Source organism: Lampetra planeri, chromosome 7 (assembly GCF_965212315.1).
Source record: "Lampetra planeri chromosome 7, kcLamPlan1.2.h2, whole genome shotgun sequence".
In the NCBI taxonomy this organism is placed as follows: Eukaryota; Metazoa; Chordata; class Hyperoartia; order Petromyzontiformes; family Petromyzontidae; genus Lampetra; species Lampetra planeri.
This window is the reverse complement of record NC_136113.1, coordinates 14877967-14904079: the sequence shown is the minus strand read 5'-3', so window position 1 is coordinate 14904079 and position 26113 is coordinate 14877967. Positions and strand designations below refer to the sequence as shown.

Below are 26113 nucleotides of genomic sequence, written 5' to 3'. Positions count from 1 at the left end.
TGTTTTGGGAAAGGCACGTTTTAATATAAAGAGTCCTAAAGTATACATTGTAAATTATAAAACATACAGTAGACCTGTTCTGCATTTCCCAGCGACAAGTTATATTAATTAAAATAGGGACATAACGTGCATTATTACAATTACAGCCCTTTGTCAACCGACTGCATGGTGAAGGGCTTCTCACTCTGATTTAGTCTTGAAAGCTGCTTGACCATACTTCACCACACTGATCAGTGTGACGAACTGATGGGGCGTCCCAGACTGATTTTTCACTTGCCAGTGACGCTAGCCATGCTTGGTAATCAAACTCGGGTTGCAACGTTTACATCCCAGTGCCTAACCACTGCGCCACCACTCTGCCCGACAATATACGTTAACTAGCTTTTTCTGGAAAAAAAATGCGTTGAACAGTCCACCATACTATTTATTATGTTTCTATCTACGTGACTTTACCGAAAGACCCAAAGAGTGTTCAAACATGTTCAGGGGTAAAAGCGTACGCACAAAAAAACATACTCCCGGGGAGATCTGATTAAAAGTCCGAACGGCAACAAACTTGAGGAATTGCTGTTTGCAAACTCTAGGCGCATCACAGGCTTTTTTTTATTATTACTATTTTATTTTGCCACAAACCCGAGATTGGAGAAAGAAATGAGGCTCGCTCGCACACGCAGTCGGTGAAGGAAGCGAAATTAGTCTCACATTGCACACGCCTCGATAGCTCGCCGGCAATGAATTCCATTTCCCTCGGCGATATGAGAATCTGCCCCATTTACTTGGGCTCTAAATTAACTTGCCCGAGTCCCTCAGACGTGCTCAATTATCCGCTGGGCCAAAGCTTCAAATTCTCCCCTACGATGTCACTTCTCGTTCACTCTGTGAATTTATTTCGAGGATATATGAATATTGTCAACTATAATTTGCACTCCTTTTGATTGAAGGAGCCTGGGGATATGTTTTTTTTCTTCTTTCAAAATGGGTTCATCGCTTGCATGTAAAAGGTTCTCCGCCGTTTCCTTTTGCCGTTGATTATAAAGACACTCAGCATTCCTGCTATCACAATCTGTATTATGCTCCTCTGACAGAATGCAGTCGGCTTGGATAGGCCTTTTTTTTCCACCGTCTTCATTTATAAATGCAAACAGGACAACCAGCCCACCGATCATGTATAAAGGACAAAAACTTTCATTTTCATGGCAAAATAAATAAGCCATTATATACCAGGAATCAAGGTTTGAAAAGCAATATATGGCTGCAGCAGAATACAAAATGATTTTACACTAAGACGTCATCTTTTTTTAATATCCAACATTGGCTCTAAAATCTCTTTCACTAACACCATTAAGAGAGTATTGACTTCCAAGACAATACCATTCCAACCAATCCATTGGATATATATTTTTTATAAAATGGGTTAGGCAAGGTCAGTTTGTGGCACAAAGACATGAAAAATTTCAGTCCTTTACATGTGTAGTGACATCGCGGGATGTCACTGTGAGGTGCCGGCCCTAGAGTGGCAAGGCGTGCGCTGATCGATAGCGCTGGATGACACCACGCTCAGCGTGCAGTGCCGGCGCCTACAGGATGGGGTGTGGGAGTGCCGGCCATGGAAATGGGGTTACTAAAAGCCGTGGCACTCTGGTTGACCCCAGAGGACACGTGACCGGTTAAGTCTACACAGGGGCCCCAAGTGGGTGCTAGGGGTGGTCACGTGTCAGGGTCGAGATCCTGCTCGAGGGTTCTGGAAGGTGGGCGTGGCCAAGGGCGGAGCCGGCCACGCCGCAGAGGATATAAGCCGGGTCCCCCAGAGAGACCGGCGTTGTTGTTCATCCTGAAGAAACCTTCGTCTACGTCCTACAGAGTCTCCAACACGTGGACCGGGACCCAAGCTGTGGTCCGGTCCGTTGTAGCTAGTAACGGCGTGATTAGCGTGGTTAGCCTGGTGGTCACCACCAGAGGTTGCTAGTCTGTTAAGGGGCAGTTACTCCGTGTGTTGGTGTTAAATAAATGTGTTGCCGCCAAGAGTACGACTGCGACTCAGTTGAACTCACTACACATGTAGTCTTAAGATTCAAACCAGCTGCAGTGCTATTTGGAACATTACAGATTCATTGTGTCACCTGCTGTGCATTACATGTTTAAATAATTATATTTGATATGCAGGCAGTACCCTTCCAAACAGCACGACTATTGGGGTGCGCATTTATTAAAATTATAAAGTAAATTGCAACATAATTCAAGGATTTCAAGCGTCAAAAGTTTTCTAGACCAATTTACAGCCTTGCAAATAAACGTCGTAGGATTTTGCCATTAATATTATTCATAAGAGATTTTTGAGTCAGATCGAGCAAATATAAACCCGTCACAGCCAATTAGTAAGGTTTGTCATTTAAACAAAACATGCCAATTCGTTACTGGTGTGTTGGAGGGTAAATGTTGTGGTTTACTCTCCAACACACCGGTGTGCTGAACCAGTAAATTACCATATTTTGTGTACGTGGCAAACATTACTAATTGGCTGTCGGATGTTGGCGGGTTTAACATTTATACTTACGAAAACTAACCCAAACACCTCTATTATGAATTTTTTCATGTTTGGAAACATTTCATGTATTCCATTGTGGTCATGAGTTAAGTATCTTACTAATATTACATTGCTATAAAACAACGTAGGCCGCTATCAGGAAGGCCAAATTAACTTACACATCTTTAATATGAAACATTATTATCCTGGATATTTTTATATGTTTAAAGTGGTGGAACAACATTTTAAACAGTTTAAACTTTTAAGTTTCTTCCATAACGCAAAGTAAACTTCATAAATCATTGCAATTAAAATCAAAACCTTTTGAAATTGTTAAGTCTCTGCCCCATCTGTCCAGCGCTAAGCCTCTCCTTTGCACAATCTGCAACGATGACGCTAGCTGGCTGGGCGTGGCCTGGCAACAACCAATCAGCATTCAGTGGCCAAATCCGATACCCAAGCCTTTAAAAAAAATTAACCAGCTTGATGCTCTAACACCAATGGAGACTAGGCTCTAAGAAAAGCTGTCTCGGGTGTGGACCAATCAACTTCAAGGACAGTGCATATCATCATCATCAGAGTTGTTTCTTTTTGTTTGCATTTTGACTGCTTGTGTTGTGGTTATTGCAAACATGATGCCTTGTATAAAGGTGTCAGTTTTTGTACCAGTTGAAAGGGTAAAAACCCATTACTACAGCTTGATGCTTTCAATTGACGATCGAGTCACCGGGTCGGCTGTGCATGCCGGGAAATGCATTCACTCGTGACAACCGCATGAAGGCACGGGTTATTTCCCATTGTTAACAGAATCACCGGCACAGCCACTAAGACAATTCCCATTTTCGCAGGAAAATAGCGAGGACTAAATGAACGTGGTGTGATCATGTGGCCCAGTAGTTCCCTCGCTGGGATACAAACTTGGCGACCCGAGTTCGATGTCCATCCATGGCTGAGTGCACTGGAAGAGTGATATCTTAACTGGTCCTGATACCCACCTTGACCAGCCCACACTGCAGACCTATGTGGTCAAGTATGATCAAACAAGTGGCAATGGCACGATATCAGGGGGAGGCCTTTCTCCAGGAATGGATTGTCAAAGGGCTGAAATTTTTGGTAATTATTATTACTACAGCACGACAAACATAACCTATTTTACTGAAGGAGGTAAACCTTACAACTGGTGATACAAATAAGATGGCGACAGAGCCTTGCAAAATGAAGAGACAGAACAATACAAATGTAAATCATTCTTGTGAAAATGCATAACTAAATCACAGTAGCACTGGATAATGTAAAGCACACACCAAAAAGCATAACAACATCTAAATGCATCCACATTCATTGTTCAAGCCTCGCTAAAAACCTTTAATCGTAAAAGTCATCAAAGTCATCTGCCCTTGCTTCTTGACCACGTGGACTCAGGATGACATCAGCGTCTGAGATACTGTCGTCCGAATCGCCCCAGAATGCTGGCACGCGGAGACAGGGGAAGAGAAGGGAGATTAACTCGCACGCGGCTCGCAGCTCTGCAGTATTATCGCACTCAAAAACACATTGCGCAGGCCGGCATTAGAAATACCACAACCGTTTGCCTTTCACCGTTTGCCTTTCACCGTTTGCGCCAAACAGGTCTTCAAAGAAGTGCAAAATTGAGAAAGCCGAAAACCCAAAGCAATCGAATCATGGTTGTTGAAAGACTCGGTTACAAGTCAGCCCACAGCAGAGGCTGGCCTGAAATGATTCTCCCCGATATTTTTTATTTTTTTTTACTCTGCACATATTACAAATTCAAACACCCAAGTATTCTTTCATGCAGAAAATTACTCTCCTTCCATCTGGAGATGCAAGATTTATGTAATGCATTTCCCTTGTGAAAGGTATACAGTAATGAGAGATGCCTTTCAGAATTGTAACATGCTTTGTAAAATTGCACCTCACATTGCAAATTCAAACCGTTGCTTTAATGAGTAAATCAAAGACGTGCAATTCAAAGGTACACTTTTTAATATTTTATATGTTTAATGTTTTTTTTTAATGCAAAAACAGGACCGTGAACAATCGAATTAAACCGCATCAGACTGTATCATGTTTAAAAGCTTTTACCTTGGTATTGTCTACATATTGTTTCATTAATGAGCAATAAACAAGTTTCACTCGAACTTACTTCTAGTTTGATTAAGAAATAAGGTGAATTGCAGTTTAACCCAAATGGTTAATCCCATTATCTGGGCTTTAGCAATATCATCAAGCGGCTTTGTTCCCGTACATACCTTTCTTATTAAATCCTGAGGCAGCAGTGGTCTGCGATTCCCTTTGGTAGAGAAAAAAAAGACATTAAATAGGACCTTGAAATTAAACACTTTTCAACTATGGCCGTTTTTCAAAAAGGTTTTCAAAACATGTCTTGGACTCACGATTTTATGTGCACACAACATATCCTGCTTTGACAATTTTAATGTTATGAATAAATGTGTGGCGATGCATCGATTAATATCCTTTAAGCTTATGTTACATGTGTAGTGACATAGAATTAGTCACTAAGTAGCATAGCGCTGGCTGCTGGCAGGGAAGGGGATCTGCAGCTTGTAGCAGCCCTGACAGCAGCAGGCCACGTGATAGACCCGAGAGGGATCTAGGGTAAAGGTTACGGAAGGGACACGTCGAGGGCCGCTAGTAGGTTCTAGAAAGGGGGCGTGGCCGGTGCGGAGCGAGGCCACGCTAACAGGATAAAAGGGGACCCTGAGCGGGAGCTCGGGGCCATCGTTTGGAGTGGGATCCCTGTCGTCGTTCATCTGATATATTACGCTACTCAAAGTAGTTGTCTGTCTTAGTTCAGCGCCGTCAGTGTCAGACGGCTAAGCGTTGTGTGTGTAGGCTAGCAACCAGTGTAGAGTTGCGTTTGAGCGAGAGGACAGAGTGGGTAACAATGTAGGGTATGTATTGTATAAAGTGTACAAAGTGTGCTCGGTGTTAATTAAACAACTGCCTCCACGAGTTATGTCTCCAAGTCAGTCACTACACATGCACCGAATCGTGTGAAGAATCAATGTTTTTGGATGTCTACGGATTGCATGTAATGGCTTTATGTGACCCATGCAGCCACTAGAGGCGCTACCATTCAGTACAATAATAAACAAACAATAGATTCTGAACTGAATTACAACTGGGGGCTGAATCTTTAAACCTTTAATGATGAAAATAGAATTCACATAAAATGCACCGTTATGCTACTGCGTATAGTTCCCTGAAATAAACAAATAAAAACACATATGTACAGCAACAAATCGTTTAGGATCACAGGTCACTTGTTGGGGAAAAGTGTGGGTACTTCCCAAGATGCCTGGGCATTGTGGAGAAGTAGGCCAAATACCTTCTAGAGCAGTTCTCCAGAGCTCTCTCTAGTGGAGTCCCTTCAACCTGCAGTAGAAACTAAACTAGTATTATTTTAGCAGGAAAGGCCCACTGAGCGATATGGCTCTTTTCCAGAAATGACCTGGCCACAAATGATAGCTCCACTAAGTGACTTATGATTGTGTAAATTTATAGCAGCCAAATACTCGAAACGCATGTTTATAAATGTGGAGGGAAAAAAGCGGAGGACCCAGAGAAAAATACATGCGATGACAAGGAGAAAATGCAAACTCCAAATATACATATTAAACCAACAACCTCCTCCTGTATACCAGGTGAGGTAATTAACATCCTACCACCGTGGCACCCAACGGGAGCACGAACTATCAATTGCAGGGCTGCACCTTTACCTTTTCTGGAGTTGGGATAAGCAACATTTAGCGGTGTTGTTTTTGTGCTCGTAGCGTTGGCCATGGTACGGCGAGCTATTTAGTCACACACACACACACAAGCAACTCTTGCCCACATTTACACCTTGAAGATCTCTGGACACTTTCCAGCCAAAACATGTTTTACCTTGGTCCCCGCGGGGGCGTAGTGCCAGTCGCTTCATTTGGTGGTGAGTGTTCCGCGTTGACCGCGAGAGGTTTGGGTGATGGAGTTTGGGATCGTCCGTCGTTGGATGATTTCACGGGGCTGCTCCTACTGCCTGAAGCTCCGGGTGAAAGCTGCACTGCCCCTTCCAGATCCCTGAGTACGTGTCAAATGGCAGAATAAATTTCAGTTGGATTATATATACCAAAAAAAACTTAAAACGTTTCGGGAGGAACAGTCGCCGTTGATTAAATTGGAAGTAGGTACATTCTAAAGTCAAACAGGTATGTTCTCAAGTCAAATTTCAGTGTGATCACTCTGTCATTACAATCAATGCTCACGTGAGATTGTACTCTGAGCCACAACAGCAGTGACGACAAACAACACGAATAAATGTGTTTACAGAATATGTAATAAAATAAAATATATATTTTTTGTGTACAATCACCTTGATTGGACACTTTTCTGTCGACCTGGAGATAACAAGGCTTCTATGTCATCATCATCATCATCGTCGTCGTCGTCAGATTCAGCTTGTGTGCCATCATTCCTCAACAATTTCTCTGCACCTTGATGGATACGTAAAAAAAATACACGTGGATGGCAATCAAAAAAACAACGCTATTCTTAAAAACCATTACACTCTAGCGGAGCACAGTCTTCAAGTTTTGAAACCTTTTGGATAGGCGTTTGACATTTTACAATGTCATGCCATATATATAACAAAAAACAATATGATGACATTTACTCAATTACGGAAAATGTGAATGGCACTTTTTAAAACCCGGAAAAATGTTCGTAGACGTATCATCATTACTGGTGTTTCATTATCGGAACGATTCCATTAAGTGAATGTGCCGACGTTCACGTGCAGAACTGGTACGAGGCAACAGAATGTGGCACCTTCTCACCGCAAACACTTCCCCCGACAGGTGCTGGATATCTCTAGATAGAAACTACTGAACTGGAACACCGAGTATCCACTGTCCATCAATAGCCCTTCATCTTCGTCTCCTATGAACCTTCTGCAAGGCTTTTTTTTCTGTCATCCCGCGATCGAAACAGTGTTATGGGAAGAGGGGGTGAGAAATCAAATAACTGGCTACGTATGTGTAAGCTTTAATCTGACACGGTAGTGACGGGGATTGCAAAGGCTTTCAGCCAGAGACTGAGTAACAGCAATGCAGCTTAACTCGGCAGTGATAAGTTGCAAGAGAAAAAATATCTATTCAGCAGCACTATGTTCCGAACATAGAAGCCGTGACCTCTAGATGTAACAGATTCTAAAGCAACAACCATCACGCTAATGCACTGTTACACTTGGAAGTACTATTGTCGAGCATAAGAAATCAAATAAAAGTACTACACGTCTTGAAATTATTCTCGTCGGTCACATTCAAACGCAAAATAATGCCGATACCATTTTCAAGCATTAACAGGCTTAACAATAACATTAATAAGTACTTGTGTTTCATCAACAACTGACCAGTCTTTCAGTCAAGATAACAATTCTGCTTATTGCACGAGCATCGTGTATTTTTTGGCGGAGCTGGGAAAGGATTGTGAATTGACCACCATGCATACTATGTAGGTAGGTGTGTGTGTATGAATGCATTAATTTATTAACATCCATATAGCCCACTCTCGTGATGCACGTATGACATTCTGCTTGGAAGGGAAGATAATTTTGACTAGGGCAGAGGGGTGGTATTTCCTCGTTATTCGCGAGTGATAGCAATTTGCATGTTATTTGGTAATTTGACTGCGATTTGTGAGTGAGAGCAACACAAATGGAATGGTAATTATAGTGTTCCCTCGTTATTCACGAGGGATACGTTCTGGAGATGCTCATGAACAGCAAATTTCGCGGATAATGATATTGGCCTACCAAAACCTATCTTTGTAATGAATTACCTTCAATAAATACATAAGCTATTAAATACATTAAAATTATCTCATCACTTTCTCGCATCACATTCTCTCTCATCGCTTAATCTCAGCACTTTCTTTTTCTTTCTCTCTCTCTCTCGATGCAGTCGAGTAGAGTTCCAGATGAGATGTATGTTGAACTTCTTTCGCACCATACATAGCCAACCGCAATGCGCGGGTAGCCAAAATCTCGGATATCAAGTGCGTGAATCACCAGGGAATATTTTTCCCCACTATGAATCCAGCGACCTGAGAACGATTCACGGCCACGCAAAGCATCAGTGGCTCCTATCATCTGAATTTCCCCTTCACCAATTTACATTGACCAGCATGGTGAAGTATGGTAAAAAATCACTCATGGCCAACAGTAGATGGGGGAGACCTTCATCCAGCGGAGGCTTGGCAATGGGAAATGTAAAATTATATCACCTTCTCTCGTCTCGACAGTCACCGACTCCAGTATGTAAAGTGTGTGATCAATCTGGACTGTCATTGTGAAGAGCAAAATGCACATCTATGCGAAGATGCAAAAGATAATGCATTTTCAATTAAGAAGTACAAAACATGACCGTAGTCATCTATATGATAGTAGTGGAAAACATCAGCTAATGTTATTTTTTTTCAAACTGTGCCGTGCAGAAAGCATTTTTACGAAGAGTGCTTTATTTTGTTCATAATTACTTGATTCCTTTGGATCCAGTGAAGGGGCATTATCATCAAGGGTATCTTGCTTCAGTATACATTGTCGCATCTGCTGGTATGCTTGTGACTCTGCAATGAGAGAATGCACAATTTGCGTGAAGACTGGAGAGAGACGGACATACACGACTATTTGGTAATTACAAATGCCCTGCACTATGTATACCAAAGGCATATATACCTACAACGGCCGATATTTATTTACGACACAATTTTACTGAATTTTACTCCAATCCTTTTATGAGAAAATGATTTTTCTACATCAAAAAAAACCTCTTTTGAGTCGCAAATTAGCAAGGCGAGTTCCCGCTCGTTCGTCATTTCGTTGCAACTTTTATAATTCTTAACATACCTCCAGAACAGACAAGCTCAAACAACAAACTTCCAAACCAAAAACGGGTGAACGCTACAACAGATTGGCGAATTATTTTTTTCCCCACATCCAAACAGCAAGGAACAGCAATCGCAGAGCCGCAAATCAATCAGCCAATCAGTGAACAAAGTCCTTGTGGCTATTTCAGCGCTGTCAAAGCTCTGCAGCTAGGTAACCTCAAAGTCCTTCACACAAGCACCCGGGCGCAGCCAATAAAAACACCGTTATAATCATCTCTTCAAAATTTCTGTCCCCTAAAAAAAAAAACTTCAACCGAGGAACTCACTTGAACGCTGATGGCTACAAACAATAGCTGTGACAGGATGGTGGAAGCCACTTCAATATGGCCTTCTGAAAATTACAGGACTAGATGGAACGAAATCTCGAAGCTTTCCGTAGGATGCAAAGATAAACGACCCGTATTGATTACTGGCTTCTGCGCTAATAAGAAATTTGAGAAAGGATTTATGTTGTCTAATTGTATTCTACAGATTTTTGTTTTGTTTTGGCCAGTAAAAACCTCGTGCAATGTGAATTTAGCTTATGCCCGAATGTTTTACTCTGTACGATGGTTTTTATTTATTTATGTTTATTTAGTCTCGTTCATTTTGCAATTTCTGAATACCTTGAGAACACTTTGCCGTGTTTTAGTTGTTAGACACATATGTCAAATCATGAAAATGGTGTATAGAATATATTAGAGCCAAGATATCAATTTCAAGAATATCACTCCAAGAATGACTTGAATGATTGAGAAAAGAAAAGCATCGGCAACCGAACGGCTTACGTGATAAATATAAAATAGGTCCAAAGTACAATACTTTTATAAAATGTCACGATCAAATCTTTTTTCCCAGCCTGTGCTCATTCGCAAGTGTCATTTTACAAAACTGTACAGCATTATTCACTAAAATTAAACCCAAGTTGTAATTTTGAAAGTGGAGTGGGTGAATTCGTAAATTAACCTTTGAATTCTACACACGAATTGCTAGACATCTGAATTTCTATGAAGCGTTATAAAATGTGACCACATTGTTAAACAAACAGTAATTACGAACGAGCTAAATCATTGCAAAAACAGTAAAACAATACCGAGGGTTTTAACCAGCTGGGCTTGGCTCAGTCTGTCGCTCTTGGACAGAGATCCCGAGTCATCTGAGGCTGCCTGACTCAAAGACCTGTCAGGTGAAACTGCTTCTTCTCCTTCTAGAAGATTTTTCAGGAGTTCTACTGCCTGTGTGTGTTAGCAAAATGAGAAAAGAAAAAGAAAACCTCTTTCGTGTTAATTAGTAACAGTGTGTGTGTGTGCAACCACATTTGTTAAACTAACACACCCTATTTCACATTCTTCAAATGCCTCAATAATAATAATGCCGATTATTTACAAAACACGCAAAGCCTCACCGAGTCTCAAAAATACATGGCGAGTGAAACGCACAAGGGTGTCGAGTGGAGTATACCTTGGGGAGATGCTCACAAGTTTCAGAGACAAGCAGTGGCCCAAAGAGAGTGGCGATGTCACTGATGGACAGGGCCCCGTGGTGGATGAGATGAAGAGCGTGTTTGTACCAGCGCTCCCACAACAGCCCCGAATCCACTTGCAGGTGGGCTCTACAAAACATGTGTTTACACCATTGATTTTCTCTGCCTGGACAGTCTGTAAACATATCTGTTTAAGCAATGACGAAGCCAATATGCTGAATGCCCTGTTTTTCGTTGACAAAGGCCCTGTATGTTGAACTCCTTTCGCATCGTATGTAGCCAACCGTGCTAATCGGCTATATCAACTGGGAATGTCTGCTCTGCAGTCGGCGAGCATCGTGACTTCTCGACAGTAAAAGTCGAACACGTTTCTGAGTCCCAATACCAACGACAATTTAATGGAATTTAAAACAAATACAAATATATTACTTTGGGGAAAATCATATTTTATTTTAAAAAATGTGAACCTTTTCACAACTTTGGAATGACTCAATATCACCGGTACTGTGCCTACAACAATTGCACAAGCTGATTTAAATCGCTACAACTTGAAGAGCCTCTGTCCCTGAAGATGCTTACAAACGGCCATCATCAACACAAACATACTTTGTCAGAAGCCAATTGTCTGGTGACGCAGTAAGCCTCACCGTAGTGTGTCCGCAGTGACTGGAGTCAGGTCTGCAGTGAGTAGTCCCTCTGGCAGCAGGCAACCATCAGTCGTCTCTTGGGACAACCTCTGCAGCTGCTGCAGAACCACAGCTCCCAGCATGCTCAGCTCTGGCCGCTCTTCTTCCAAAGAGCCACCGCCACTATTGGAAAACCTGGAAAAGGATGACAGCGTCAATTGAGCGGAAATGTTGATGAGTGTAGTTTACATATGCACGGTATTCATAATCACGTCGCTATTCAGTAGCTGAACTTGTCTACTCAAATCATTGCAAGTGTCATCACTCTAAACACTGTACAACATTAATACACAGTAATATATATGGGAGTACCCACACTTTACCCCAAAACACGCGTCGATCGGCCGTTGTGTGCCCTGTTTATACTCCTAGCTGGACAGCAACGAGGGAAATTAAGAATATTCACTCATTTGTTTCAGCTGCCACGCCGCGAGATCAAACCGGTGACTCCTGTATTGAATGTCCAGTATGCTAGCCATTACACCGTGGCGACATAAAGAACTAAATATCACTATTCTTGGTTCTTTCGGTAAAGTCACGTAGAAGGGAAATAATACAATAATAAAAATAAAACATAATAAAATAAATTGTGTCTTATTTTTATTTATTTTATTATTTCCCTTCTACGTGACTTTACCGAAAGAACCAAGAATATTAATCCCTGCAGTCACGAAAGCTTTAAATTTAAATATCACTAATAAAGGAGGTTTTTTGGGTTAGATCGCGTAAACAAAACATACCATTTCGATACTCGTTCAGCACACCAGAATGTTGGAGAGTAAACCCACATTTACTATTAGAGTACGACATTTCGCTGGCGATTACAATCAGCTTCATCAGGCGACAGCCAGAATTGCGGAGAATTCCACCAACGCTGGTGTAGGGTTTAACAACACATTTATATTTACTCTGTGAAAATCTATAAATATGTTGGATGTTGGTCGCGAAAGCAGACTTGTTAAACCAAAAAAAACCATCAAGTTATTTTTCAACGGCAAAACACAGATGCGCACACCTGATAACCTGCGCCATGTCAGCAGGGCGGACCGCGGTTGAGATATACAGCTGAGAGCTGCCTGCTTCCTCACAGTATCCCAGCGTCTGCTCAATGGTTTGCAGGAGGTAGAAAAGCCCCGACACCGTCAACTCTGACCTGCGCACACAGATAGCCAAACACACTCGTGTATTCCATTGCACCATCACGTGCATATGCAACTGGCCGCAGACGCAATACGTAAAAGATACACCCTATAGCTCTACAGAGTCTCAGGGCAATTGGTGTTATCGAGCACCTATTGAGGCCGGCATGAACCACAAGGGAATTGCGTGGCCAGTATCTTACGCGCACACCTTTGTTTCCCCAGTACGGTACTGCTGTTTGCACAACGCAGGAGGTACTCGTTCAAGACTGAGCTGACCTAGAGGAGGTCAAGGACCAGTTAAGATAATCATCGCTGATGTTAGCCGTGCCTGGAAATAGAACGTGTTGCTGAATTCGTGCCGCGCTACCGCACACCAGTGTCATGGTTTGCAGTTCGATGCTATCGATCAGTGCCAGGAATATGTTCATCATCGACATCGGCATCACCATTGCCATTATTGTCAGTGCACAAATATAAAGAACTATATTAATGCTGTAAAGTGCATACTGCACAGACACGCATTCATGTCTTCAAAAGCGTACACGAACTATGCACAGACGCAGCACACACACACAAATGTACATATTGCGCACGTAATGCACTATACAGGGTACTTGTATTGAATAATTTGTAGCTGCCTCAATCAGGGTTTACTATGGATACATTTGCAATATGCACAAAAATCAATAACAACGAAACATATAATTACGTGAATTAAAGCGCACGCACACAACCAATCCATGTGGGTGAAGAATAGTAATGTTTTAGATGTTTCAGGTTGCTGAGGAACACAAATGTACCTTACACATACACTTAAGCTTTCATCTTCTGTTCTGAGTGCAAGGCAGAGGGGCAATTTTTGATTCTCTAGGGTTAAGCATATGATCGAGGTTTCCATCAGAATACACAAACTCACCAGCATTTGTTAAGAGCACTTCCATAAATGCTCGCAAATTACACCAAAAAGATCTGCACACCTAAATTACTGACAATTACTGGAAGTGAACAGCAAAGGCAGCAAACTGCAGGCAGCATCTCCTTTTTTTTTTCCTCTCGAGCTCCAGAGTAATTTGGATGTGAGCACTGAAGCAGTGATCTGCGGCACCGTGAACTCCCGCGGACCCGGGGTTTGATTCCTAACCGCGGCTAACATCGTCGGTGATGAATGCTACCGAAACCGCTCCCGCATCACCAACTCGCCATGGGCCAGCGTGGTGAAACAGAGTTAAACAATTTCGATTTAAAGCTTTCGTGACTGCAGGGATTCATCTTCTTGGTTCTTTCGGTAAAGTCACGTAGAAGGGAAATAATAAAATAATACAAATAAAACATAATCAAATCATTCTCACGACGTTTCTCACGTTTCGGCCACAACGCAAGCAGCCGTCCGGCTGTTTGTGTTGTGGCCGAAACGTCGTGAGAATTATTTTATTATGTTTTATTTTTATTATTTCCCTTCTACGTGACTTTACCGAAAGAACCAAGAAGAAGAGTTAAACAACTTCCGTGATCAACACAAGGTGGGGGAGGGTCGTCATCCAGCAGCACTATTTTTGAAAAGAGTATTTCTTTAAATTGATATACAATTTTTTTTAAATCATATATTACCATATCCAGATGTGGACAAATACAAGATTAACAATTATGTTCACACGGTTAAGTTGCATGTACTTGTGGCAAGATTCACGTTCAAATAATGCAAAACAATGATTTAGTGCACGTTACGTTGTACCCTATAATTTTTGTTCATAGTCAAGCGGGTGATCAATCAGGCGGTGCTCTCTATCTCTTGAAAGCAGCCGATTTCAGTCCCTCTCACAGATAAAAAAAAACATCAGGGTGTTAACACAATCAGGGGGGAATGCAATAAAAGATCCATCATAATCTTCCCTGGTCCCAGGCTTTAATCTCTGCTCGTTGATTCCCTCAAGACGATAGCGGCAAGATAGACCTGTCAATGTTGTCAAAAGGAGGCAGCCGAGATTGCATTTATTGTAAACAATCACGGAATCTATCATGGGGGGACCACTAATGAAAATACGGGTAGGTGGTATGTGGCTGAAGAAATCTGCCACTCTGACCTCAAATCTGCCAACTTCTACACCACAAATCCAGCATCGAGTCAAAAGTGTGGGCCTAAACCCTCAGCAGGGAGCTATTTGTCCACGCAGTTGTACTGCGCTGCAGGAGAGAAAGTGCTGCGGCAGTTCTTCAGTTCAAGTCACAAAATGCAGAGGTCACACGGGGGGAGCCTAAAAATAACCCTCTCGGTGATGGGGAAAAGTGGCAAGTATGTTTTCAATGCCACAACATTTATGTTATTACGTACTTTTCGCTTGCAAACACATTTTCGTCTTGGTCGTTCCTCTCATCAGCGGTCTGTTTGTCTGCTGATAGTGGGTGGTCCGCACTTAGCATTTGAAGCACAGTGAGGACAATAGGCCGGATGTAGAGGTCAGAAAAAAAAGGGGAGGAAAATGAAAGGACGCACCCAGAGATTAATCTCAGCTTTGTAGTAAGTTACATTCAAATGATAACTTCTACTATGGAAGCGATCCTGACATATTAATGTCTATACAGTACTAGAGAATGGCATATGATAATAATCGGTGAATGTAAAGTTAAGTCTATAGACGGAGAAATATAAATACGATTTTTTTTTTGAACATTTACATTTATACATTATACATATACCAAACATTCAATCAACTTTAAACCTTACGAATCAATAAGCCAATATTGTCAAGTGCATATTAAAGTAGTAAACAGCAATTTTATATTATTATCTTGAATCTATGCAGCTAGAATGAATGCCCAATTCGTTTGTAGCTTAAATGCATATTAAAACATATTTAATAAAAGACTTCGGACCAAGAATCGCTTTTTGGCAATACAGTTGGCAGAACCGTGATAGGATGCAGCTGAGAAAGTGCTCTTTGAGTCATGCAGATAAAAAGTAACAGAGGAGCCGTTTCATAAATGTCGTACGTGCTTTGAAAGAGATCAAACTAGATTTCTATAAATCTCTTCACTCTCTATCACATCCAATCCCTCAGGTGCAATTTCACAAATTTTACAGTACTTCCTTATGGATATTGTTTCAGACCACCACACGGGTATATATTGGATTGTTTAGATAATGCCATAACAACGGAACATCTAATATTGTACGGTGGTATTTTCAGCGCACAATATAACAAAAAACCTTCTAGACGTTTTATTAGTATCGACAACGCAAAACCCTTCAGAAAATGTAACGAATTTTAATATTGAAAATAAAGCACTGTATAAAAATCCTACTTCACCCTAAAACATCAACCAAGATCCCCTCCAATCTGCAAAAAGTACGCTTTAAGTAATAACAAAAAAAATCTCCGCATGCATCAGTGACCCCCGTGGCATTGTGGAAGCCTCAATGGGCCTCTGGGCCTCAGCGTATGCTTGCGACATAATTGTTCCGCCATTTTCCAGTAATTTCTAAGCCGAGGTCTCGACCTTCACCCCTTTCAGCACCAGAGTTCTCCACCAGTTGCCCAAGCAACAGAGAGAGAGAGAAAAAAATATATATTTAGACTCTTCCAAGATATTAATTGAGACACAGCATTACTGCAAGGCTATAACCCCTTTCACCGGTAATGTATAGAGCAAGCGTTCATACAACATTGACCATTCCCAACAGATTATGAACACAATATTTTAGGCTATATATTATAAATATAGTTATATAAGGTGTAATGACATGCCCCTCATACATGCCACTGCCCTGGCTGACACATTAAAAGCATATGTATGTGTGTGCTCTACACTGGAAAGGGGTTAGGGGTTAAGGTTAGGGTTAGCAGTTACCCTTAAATGGAATCTTCAACAATACTACACGTGACCTTCCAAACAGCAGCAGCAGCATCCAACCTCTACAAAATTGACACGTTCACCTCAGCCATGCCTCACTCCATGAAACACCTCGGAATGTCAGCTTACCCACCGCACAACGTGTTACGAGGCTGTTCTCAGAAATAGACATGAGATTGAAAGATTTCCCCAAGGGGCGTCCCAGCAAGATGAACTCTGGGTGGTGTGTGCGGAGCGCGCTACAGACCTTATTAACACGGAGTAATAGGTTTCCTGCAACAAAATAACCTGCACGGCCAACTCTATTTTGCTGCCCATGCAACAGTTGCTCAGACTGATAGAAATGAGGGAATATGACTCGAGCGTGGCGGGAACTCTGTATGTACTTGCCGGAAAGTCTCTGCGCAATCTCACACCTGGTTACCTAACACTCAGAACTACACATGCTTTCGCTACTTGCTGTCAAGTCATATGTTGTGAATGTTAATGACGTTGGGAAATGTTTTCAAATGTGTAAAAGTAAACATGCATTTCTCACCAGCTGTTGGAAAGTTTGTTTGTAAAAATATATTCATGCCATTGTTTTAGGGGTTTCATCAAGAGGATCGCACGTGTTCAAATTTGTAACGGTAATTATGTAACTCACATGGTCAACTTCCTGCAAAATTTAGATACAGGGGATACGTCTCCGAGGCGTACCAACTCATTTGAAATACTCCATTGAATAAGTACATGATGATACTCTTTTCACTGTAGCTTAAAATTGTCCTGATTCAATGACAACTTCAAATGAAAACCTTGCGTAAGATTTTTTGTCCTCTTATACAAAATGTTTTGGCTTTTATCATGTTGTTCGTGCAAATTGCATCTCACAATCCTGAGCAACAACAGCCAAACTTGTAAAACTGCAAGGCAGTGAGCCAGCACCAATAAATGATCCAAGCTCTGCAGTCCTCTTACATATTAAGATGTTTTCAGCCAAGTAATTAGTGTTCATCAAAAATGTTTAAAACCACTACACCATAAAATATATCCAGTTTTCTACTTGAAGTGTTACATGGCAATTCTCTTTTTTATTCGTGTAATACTGTGCCCTAAAATGGGGAACGGTAGGGTAGTGGTTAGGATGCTGCGCTACGAACCCAGCGACCCGAGTTCGATACCCGCTCACGGCCAATACCAGTGATGATTATCTAATTCGACTCCGCCTCAAATGAGTACCTGGTGCGGTGTGTAAACATCGCCACTAGTGTGGTGCTGGCCATCCACTCCCTCGTGTGCCGTGACAGCCTTCATAGGTGCTCGCTAGTAGTACTTGCCCCAAAAGTATAAAAAGGCTATAAGGGTGATCTTTGTCTGGTGTCCTAAAGTTACCAGTACTGTGGTTAGGTAACATCCTTAAGAATGCCACAAATAAAAGGTTCGATTTACTTAAAACGTCGTGATAAATAGCCTGAAACTATCCTATGACAAACTGACTGTCAAAAATGTTATCACAATTGTAAAGTGTACCGAGATGAGTGCATATATGCATTATGATAGTCTGAAAATGTATTGATGAAAATGATCCATCATTTGGAAGGAGACCGATCACATTCTTACTTGGACAAAAACATTTCTGGGGAAAGCAAGATGATCTGAAAATAATTTGCGCACAAGTCAACAGTGTCAAAAGTGAAGAGAGCTCAACATAAACGTGGCAAAAAAAAAGGACACATTAGACTTAAATTTTTGCGTGTTTTAGCTTCTCCCTACTCCAGAAAACATTCTCCCCTTAGTGGAAAAATCACTATAATCACCCGAGGCAATAGAAGGGCATCAAATGCATTGATTATATGATATTGCTATGCCTTGCCATTAAATGACTTGACCAAGGCAATGACGATGTGTTACGACAGAAAAAGCACATTCCAAAACACTCCATTAGAATGTTACCCAAGGCTTTTTGGTGCTCTTTTTTGCACGGGTAATTGTGCGTCATTTTTATGGTTTTCCATTGTATAGGGCCAACCAATTATCTTTACGTGCATTTGTCGTTGGTTCAATACAGATTAAAAATGACCATTTAACATTCCGTATCCCGATTTGGAGTGGATGTTGCATTTTTGAAATTATAAAAACAAGTGCTGCGTTACTAAAAGAAATGTGACAAGCAATGCGGTGTATTTAAATTTCATGCGCACGTAAATAATGTATAAACCACCATACGTAAAACAGCAGTCATTCTACTGTATAGCTTTTCACGGTTGTGATGAACTGCACCCCGATACGTTTTTTTGGGTTGCGCATGGCATGTTGTTCATCACCACGTGTGACATTTCAAATCCACTTGCTGGAATATTCTTTAAGAACTAAGTACAGCAGTTCCAGAATAAACTGAAGAGTTCCCAAGGAAGCTCCCGGCATGTGTAACGAAAGGTCAGTCACCGTGCCGAGCGCGTGCCAAGCACGATGGCTCGCCAAGAAACACATCGAAAAATATAGTAATTCAGTATTATCACAGTACTTCATACGGCATCACACCTGGTGATCAGTATATGCAGTACTTTTATAAAAGGAAACGCTAAAACAATCAAAGATGTCATCTACAATTACCAGGATTGTTTTATGCATTGTTATCAATGCATAAACACACCTGTCTGACCTATTTTCTCTCTCTTTGCCTTCAGCACTGCCCTCATGCTCTCTGCAATTTTTGTCCTTTTCAGAATTTCCCTCTTCTTCCCCCTCAACCTTCGTCTCTTGTTTCTCTTCAACAACAACCTCCACGTTTTCATCGCAATTTCCCTCCACCTTTTCAAAGCTCAGTGGTGCATTATCTATTCCAATGTCATCCGTTTTTTGTGCGTTCTCCTCTGTGAGATCGTTTTCAATATCTCCACAGACAAGGGCCGTGTCAACAGTTAGTGGAAAAGCCGCATCTTCAGCTTGGTCGTATGTCCCATTATCAACGTAGCCATCTTCACATTTGCTGACTTTACAAATTGGAATGTTGAGTGGTTTTTTTCTACCTATTTTGTATCCCCTTGTCTGCTTTTTTGAGTTTTCTCGTATGCTTGCTTTTTTCAGTTTCCATTTGTGTCATCTGCTCTTTTGTGTAATTCATGTTGACCAAGACCATGCCTTCTTTGTGTTGCACAGAAAAGCCTTTTGCGTTTGGATTTTTTTTTCTCGAAATTCGAACTCAAGACTTAATCTACTCGAAAAAAAAATCAAGCAAATCAACCACTGCACAATAACAAAAAAAATATTCTCTACAATTTCTAAATGAACAAATTAAACTAAAATATAGAGTGGTCACGTGAACAATTTACGAGAAATAATGTAAATGCTGACGCAATTTACAACACAATAACCTCTATTGTATACGAACATGGAGGACAATAACAGGATAAGGGATGCGATATTCTCATCAGGCAGAACATATATACATGAAAAGACTTTTGGCAGACTTACATGAAATTTTCCACTGGAAACATATCAGAAGAGGAAAGGTCTCTGTGTTGTATTACTACCCCCCCTACTGGGAGCCGCAGAGTGAAAGCTCTTTTGCCAATCGGCGATGAAGCAAAAGGGAAATAAACGTAGCGTTCACCTAAATTTCACTCAGGATAATTTATACCTGTGCAATACACATTTTATCTCAATTGCATCAAATTTTATAACAAAGTTAATGTTAAAGAGCCTGAAAACCAAGGTCATTCTACTATTCCCCATTTCCACATACAACCATCATCCACCCCGTTGCTAAGATTTTATCTTTGCCATCATGATTTCTACTTTGTAATTATATAAGTGTCATACTTTTTTGTTGTATTTATTTTCTTAGAATTTGGCAAAGAAAATTGACATAAAACCATTTAACTTGAGTTAGGAATATTGTTTTTTTGCCGCAACCCACATTTTCCACATTGAATAGTATAATTAACCTTCAAGTCCTAAATTGCTACTAACCTTTAGTGTTTCTAGATTTGAAGCTTTCGTGACTGCAAGGATTCATACTCTTAGTTTTTTCGGTAAAGTCACGTAGGTAGAAAATTGAAATTAATAAAAAAATAAAATAATAAAAATCACGACGTTTCGGAGGCAACACAAGTCTCCGTCATCAGGTGGGACCGTCACAGCCAGAGTTGCTGTATCAAGATACTTTACCGAAAAAAATAAGAGTATGAATCTTTAGTATCCCTGTTCACTTGCCATGACAAAAAAAATCAACGTGCTCATGAAGCCGCACCAAAGCCAAATTACCCCAAGAGAATGAGGAATTTTCTGCTGTAAAATTCAACTTACTGTGCCTCAAAGCTTGTGCTCCTGGCTGCATTTGGAGTTGATGTCTGGTCAGGCCTTGGGTCCAGCTGATAGGTCACGTGCCGCTGTGCCCCAGAGCTACTGCCCATCTCTGAAGGTTGCTTTAAATGTCCCTTTCTCAAAGCACTACTGTCTCTGACAGACGTCAAAAACTCCACCTGGGTAGACGGTTCTTTGCCAAACCGATCTTGTGAACCATTTTCCACTCTGGATGCACCTGTAAAGTTATCATAATGACAGAGCCATAATCTATTAATGCCATATCTAAGTTACTATTCTGCCAAGTTGTAATAAAAATACATTAAGCCTCAACAGAAGTTGTCTCGCGGCTTTCAAACTTGAATACATATACTTTTAAGTTAATATTCACTATTCCAGTTTAACACACAGGCTTTCGAGACCAATATCATCCATAATATAGGTTTTTTGGGTTAGATCGCGTAAATATAAATGTTTCGTTAAACCCGCCACCACCCGACACAGCCAATTAGTAAGGGTTGTCACGTAAACAAAACACATGTCGTGGATTTGCTCTCCAATACACCGGAGTGCTGTACTAGTAACGAATTGGCATGTTCTGTTTATGTAACAAACCTTACCGCCTGTGTCGGGTGGTGGTAGGTTTAACGACACATTGATATTTACACGCTCTAACCCAAAATCTGTATTATGGATTCACTATGCCATACGCAAGAAGGCAACAACTCTTTACCACAACTTACAATTTATATATACATCTAATTATATTTCATTAGTGTTTTTTTTATACAGTAAAATTATCTAACTGCTGCCAAGCAGTGCTATTTACAATAGACTACGGTAAAGTCAATGGCAGCAGTGTTAATAATTTTAAGAATACACGATACATGTGGACAGGTAATGTTTCATACCTTCTTCAGAAGATTCACCGTCTGTCTCCGATGAACGAGAATCCACATTCTCAAGTGCTGGGTCTACAGCTGCCTTTACGTCAGTCTGCATGGCGTGGCCACTATTTCCCTGCGACCTTTCCAAAGATCTACTGCCATTCACATCCGACAGTTGACTCGACGAGCTTTCTTGCGATTCCGGACGCATTGTATACCTCCTTTGGTAGTTTGGGCCAAAACTGGCTTCATCGTGTACAATCCCGCCATCAAGAAAGGGGCCATCATCTTGGAAATGGAGCTGTCCACCAATATTTGGGGTTGAGGCAGCAGCTGGTAAATGATGACCAAGGCCCAGAGACACCCCAGGCAGTGTGTGTCTTTGATATGTGGGCACACCGAGCTCAATAATATCTGCTCTTTTGCCTAATCCATAATGATCCATGAACCCTTCAGCTGGATGGCGCAGTCGTGAAAACGGCGGAGTGGAATCATTGTCATTGTCTTGTTTTGCTCCTGCACACTTCAGAAAAGGTAACAAAATAAGCACGAATTGCCATTAACACCAACCAAAAGACTTGTTATAATTCTGCACGCGAATACCATACTTCAAAAGATTCCTGACAGCACTTTAATTTCAAAGATGCAATGGTGCTAAAGCACATGCTAAGCATTTGCAAGAGAGAGAGAGAGAGAAAAAAAAACAATTGAACAAGGCCTACTCCCTAATCTGTTATAATACGAACATTAAACCCAATTAATGCATAAGTGGGTACTTGCAACTTGTAAAGAACCCCTCACACTGCAACAACACAAATTCTGTACAGCCAGCCCTGCAGTGTCCGCTTCTTGACATATAAAGCTTTAGAGCACTCCTCTATCTGCTGTTGAGAGGCTTCTATTTCTCCAGTTGCTTTAATAATCCATGTTTCACTGTATTCATAATGCAAATGCTTGATTGAATTCAAAAGGCACCCAGTAAGGTGCATATTGGTGTTTAGATGTAGAGCTTAGCAATGGTCAAAATACATTTTAAACGATCTCTTTTGCCTCTCTGTAAAAAAATGAGCGTGCATAGCAAATAACACGAAGGCAATGTTGATTGCATGGAATTTATAGGCGTGCAAAACAATGATATGAAAGATATATACATTTTATATCGACATGTGTTTGGAAACCTCGAGTTAGCTTGAAAAGATCTCGCCAGATCCAACCAAAATTCCAGTTATTCCTAAAACCTATAAACAATCGCCCACCCAATCAGACCATAGTCACGCATGCTAATAGGGCTTCAGCCTTTAAGATAGGCCCCCATCAAGGGGCAGATTTACGAACAAACTACATGATTAAAGCCTACGTGTTATAACCCACACAATGAAAGATCCAAACTGTTACTTTGCTTTTGCAAATGCTTCATACTAATAACAGAACTGTTATTGAGCAAATATTAGCCGTGTATAATCTGGAGTTGCCCACATACCTGGAGGATTTCTTGTTTTTTTTTCCCCAGCTGCTCTTTCCAAGATGGATAGAGCTGCTCGACCTGCTTGTCATACTCCAGCTAAAGTCACATCCATGTCAGTACTGTGTCATTACAAATCTATATAATGTAATACATGTCCCTTATTTTACTAAGAAGATGAGTTGTTTACTATATTTGACAATTTTGTTACGTTTCATTTTATAAAAATGTTAATGATGAAAGCTATTTCAGGAGCTATAGTTAATAGCGTTAATGCCGAATAACCTTTATACACTGGCACATTTCAACCAGGCCAGCACAAGGCCCACAACGATATCGACACTTTACCACTGACTCTTTGACAAGCTGAGCCAAAACCAAACTTTGATCCGGTGACCCCCAACAAGACATCCAATTCTGCATTGAGGCCAATCAGGGCCAGAGACGGGGCTGGTGACGCAACAATTACTGGATACGTCATCATCACGATCCATGGATAAAGTATTTGCAAAAATGTTACTTTTTCTCCCACCTATTACATGTTAAACTTCTTAACATTCACGAGGAAAATAAAAAGATACTCCACTTTTGTTTGACAATGTGTTTTAACCCAGACAATGTGAATGCCGTCACATGTAACACAGCCATATTTGTATGTAAGTATGTTAAACTTCTTTCACACCGTATGTAGCCAACAATGCTAATCGGAGTTACGAGGAAGGACAGCACACGAAACACAAAAAGCAGTTAACTGAACGCGCGGGGTTTTTTGCAGCAATTATCACGGTTCGCAATTGATTTTTAAGTTCGGCCACGTAATCAACTTTTGGGGGCCTTGTCAAAAAAAAACCCTACATGAAGAATCTCAGCCACCTTCATACGGCGTAGAGTGTCCGTGCGGGCTGCGAGCGCGGTCGCGTGTACGTCGATTCGTTCGCAATCCTGCAGCAGCTTCTGGTTGCGATGACGAGCTGTCTGCTCGCGTCCGCACACCTCCCGCAGGTAGTCCTGGAGCTTGGTCACCTTCAGCCTGGAACTGACCAGCGGTTGAGGCCACAAATACACCTCACATTTGCCATAGTCAACGCAGACTTTTTTGTTGTTGGAGTAAAAAATTGTTTTAAAATTCCACTCCTTACAAAGCACTATGGCCCCCATATGTCCATGTTTGCCCACAAGGTACGATGCGAGATAAATAGCCGTTATACATGTTAATTATCACATCTTTACAATTCTGTAAATTTGATGCGTAGTAAATATTAATTAATAACTTACATTCTATGGTCTGATTTGCTGTATGCAAATAATTTTCTTTCCAGCTCCAATCTTTTTTTCTCACTGAAAAAAACACACAAATTCATCCGAAATGTTTACAGCGGTACAAGCACTCTATATAAACTCGAAAAGTGTAATTGCCATGTTATTTAAATAGCACGCTCCTGTGATGTATGTAATGTGTTCAGTTTCAATACACTGTCATGTCCCAAACGCAATTGTTCGGAATTCAAAATCCTTTAACGCAAGAAGATGCATGTGCCAATAAAACAAATACTGCTGTAAAAGTGTCATGTGTCCTGAATCTATAATACATTGTTTGATGCAATGTATTGCTTTATTTACTATTCCGAATAGATAACACATCAGGATGTGTATGCTGTGTGTACCCTATCTGTCCTAGCATCTGACCTTATTCTATCAGCACCATACTATAAGAAATAGGTGTTGTATCTCAATTAGGTAAATGTTTTATTTAAAAAAATATCACATCTTGTTTTGCTTACAGCTGTTTGGCAGGAAGATATCGGCATGAATAGCGTTAGGGTTCCCACACGATGCAGGCCTGCAGCACTGCGTGGTTTACTGCACACGTTACAGCCAATCTACTGCTGGATGAGCACGTGGTTGGTTTTTGACCATACTTCACCACGCTGGTCAGTACTGGTGAGTGACCGTGGGGGGCGGGGATAGGATCACAGTGCAGCGGTGGATTTTGTTCAGCTGCCCCTACGATCCGAGCATTCTTCAGGCACGATACTGCAGATCTTCAGTTTAAAATCAGAATCTTTATTTAGACTGCGTGAGGAATCCGATGAGCTATAAAGCGCTTTTTCACAGATCTAGGGGCGGCTCAGAACGCTACAATACTAAAACACGACAGAAGTGCAACGTATGGGAAATGTAAACAAATTAATTAATATATATATTTATACAATTAAAACTATTTGATCTTACCGAGTAAATCCCACTGAGCTATTCACTTATTTGTGATCAGCGATTTGACCATAGGCACTGTGCAGAATGTTCCAGATGTCTTGCGACCCCCCATTTAATTCTCTAAAACTTAAAAACAATGTTTAAGGTTTCTTGAAAACAGAAATTAATATGTAGAGAGAAGCATTTTTAAGGGTTAATTCATTTGGGGGGGGGCGGTCACAAGACATCTGGGCCACCATGTACAGCACCGTGTGTGGGTATACATGTTGTATATCAGCATGCTTATTCGACAGTAGAGTATTAAGGACGTTATCCCGATCTGTTAGTATAAAATGCATGATAAACAAACGTTACATTGTCATCCTTTGCACTGAGATAGCAGATTTGTGTTTAAGGCCTGTACCTGCTGTGCAGCCTTTGTTGCATCTCCGACACATTCGCATAATACCCAACGGGGTTATACGACATATCTGATAAATAGCGACCAAACCTGCACAAATATCGTCGAATACAACGAAGAATAAATGTCTAATTAAGCAACACAAAGAACAATGATGCGGCCGATGCGACGAACGGCGAAGGGAGGGCGGAACTTTTTTTCCGTACGCAGCGGCGAATTGTTTCCCTCGGTGCG

The 26113-nt window shown here is 41.1% G+C and overlaps 1 protein-coding gene across 2 annotated transcripts; it reads right to left on the bottom strand.

Moving 5' to 3' along the window:
• Positions 1–26113, bottom strand: KIZ (kizuna centrosomal protein). 2 transcript variants are annotated; one of them, XM_078596504.1, is made up of 16 exons: positions 25883–26113; positions 24541–24603; positions 24139–24301; positions 23284–23364; positions 21828–22326; positions 20920–21154; positions 15110–15190; positions 12654–12791; positions 11600–11773; positions 10931–11081; positions 10563–10704; positions 9080–9169; positions 6918–7038; positions 6452–6625; positions 4795–4835; positions 1–3993 (listed from the first exon to the last, which is right to left on the bottom strand). In XM_078596504.1, the coding sequence occupies exons 1-16, from the start codon at positions 25945–25947 to the stop codon at positions 3890–3892; spliced, it is 2322 nt and encodes a 773-aa protein (XP_078452630.1). In that variant the 5' UTR covers positions 25948–26113; the 3' UTR covers positions 1–3889. The 2 variants fall into 2 exon arrangements, with proteins under 2 accessions (XP_078452630.1, XP_078452631.1); XM_078596505.1 differs by lacking the exon at positions 15110–15190.

Excerpts from the sequence above, each read along its gene's own strand:
- KIZ (XM_078596504.1), bottom strand. The coding sequence starts at position 25,947 with ATGTCGTATAACCCCGTTGGGTATTATGCGAATGTGTCGGAGATGCAA. Across the intron at positions 23,365-24,138 it reads ACACTCTACGCCGTATGAAG|CTGGAGTATGACAAGCAGGT; the intron begins GTGGCTGAGATT and ends ATGTGACTTTAG. Across the intron at positions 7,039-9,079 it reads ACTGGATCCAAAGGAATCAA|GTGCAGAGAAATTGTTGAGG; the intron begins GTAATTATGAAC and ends GTATCCATCAAG.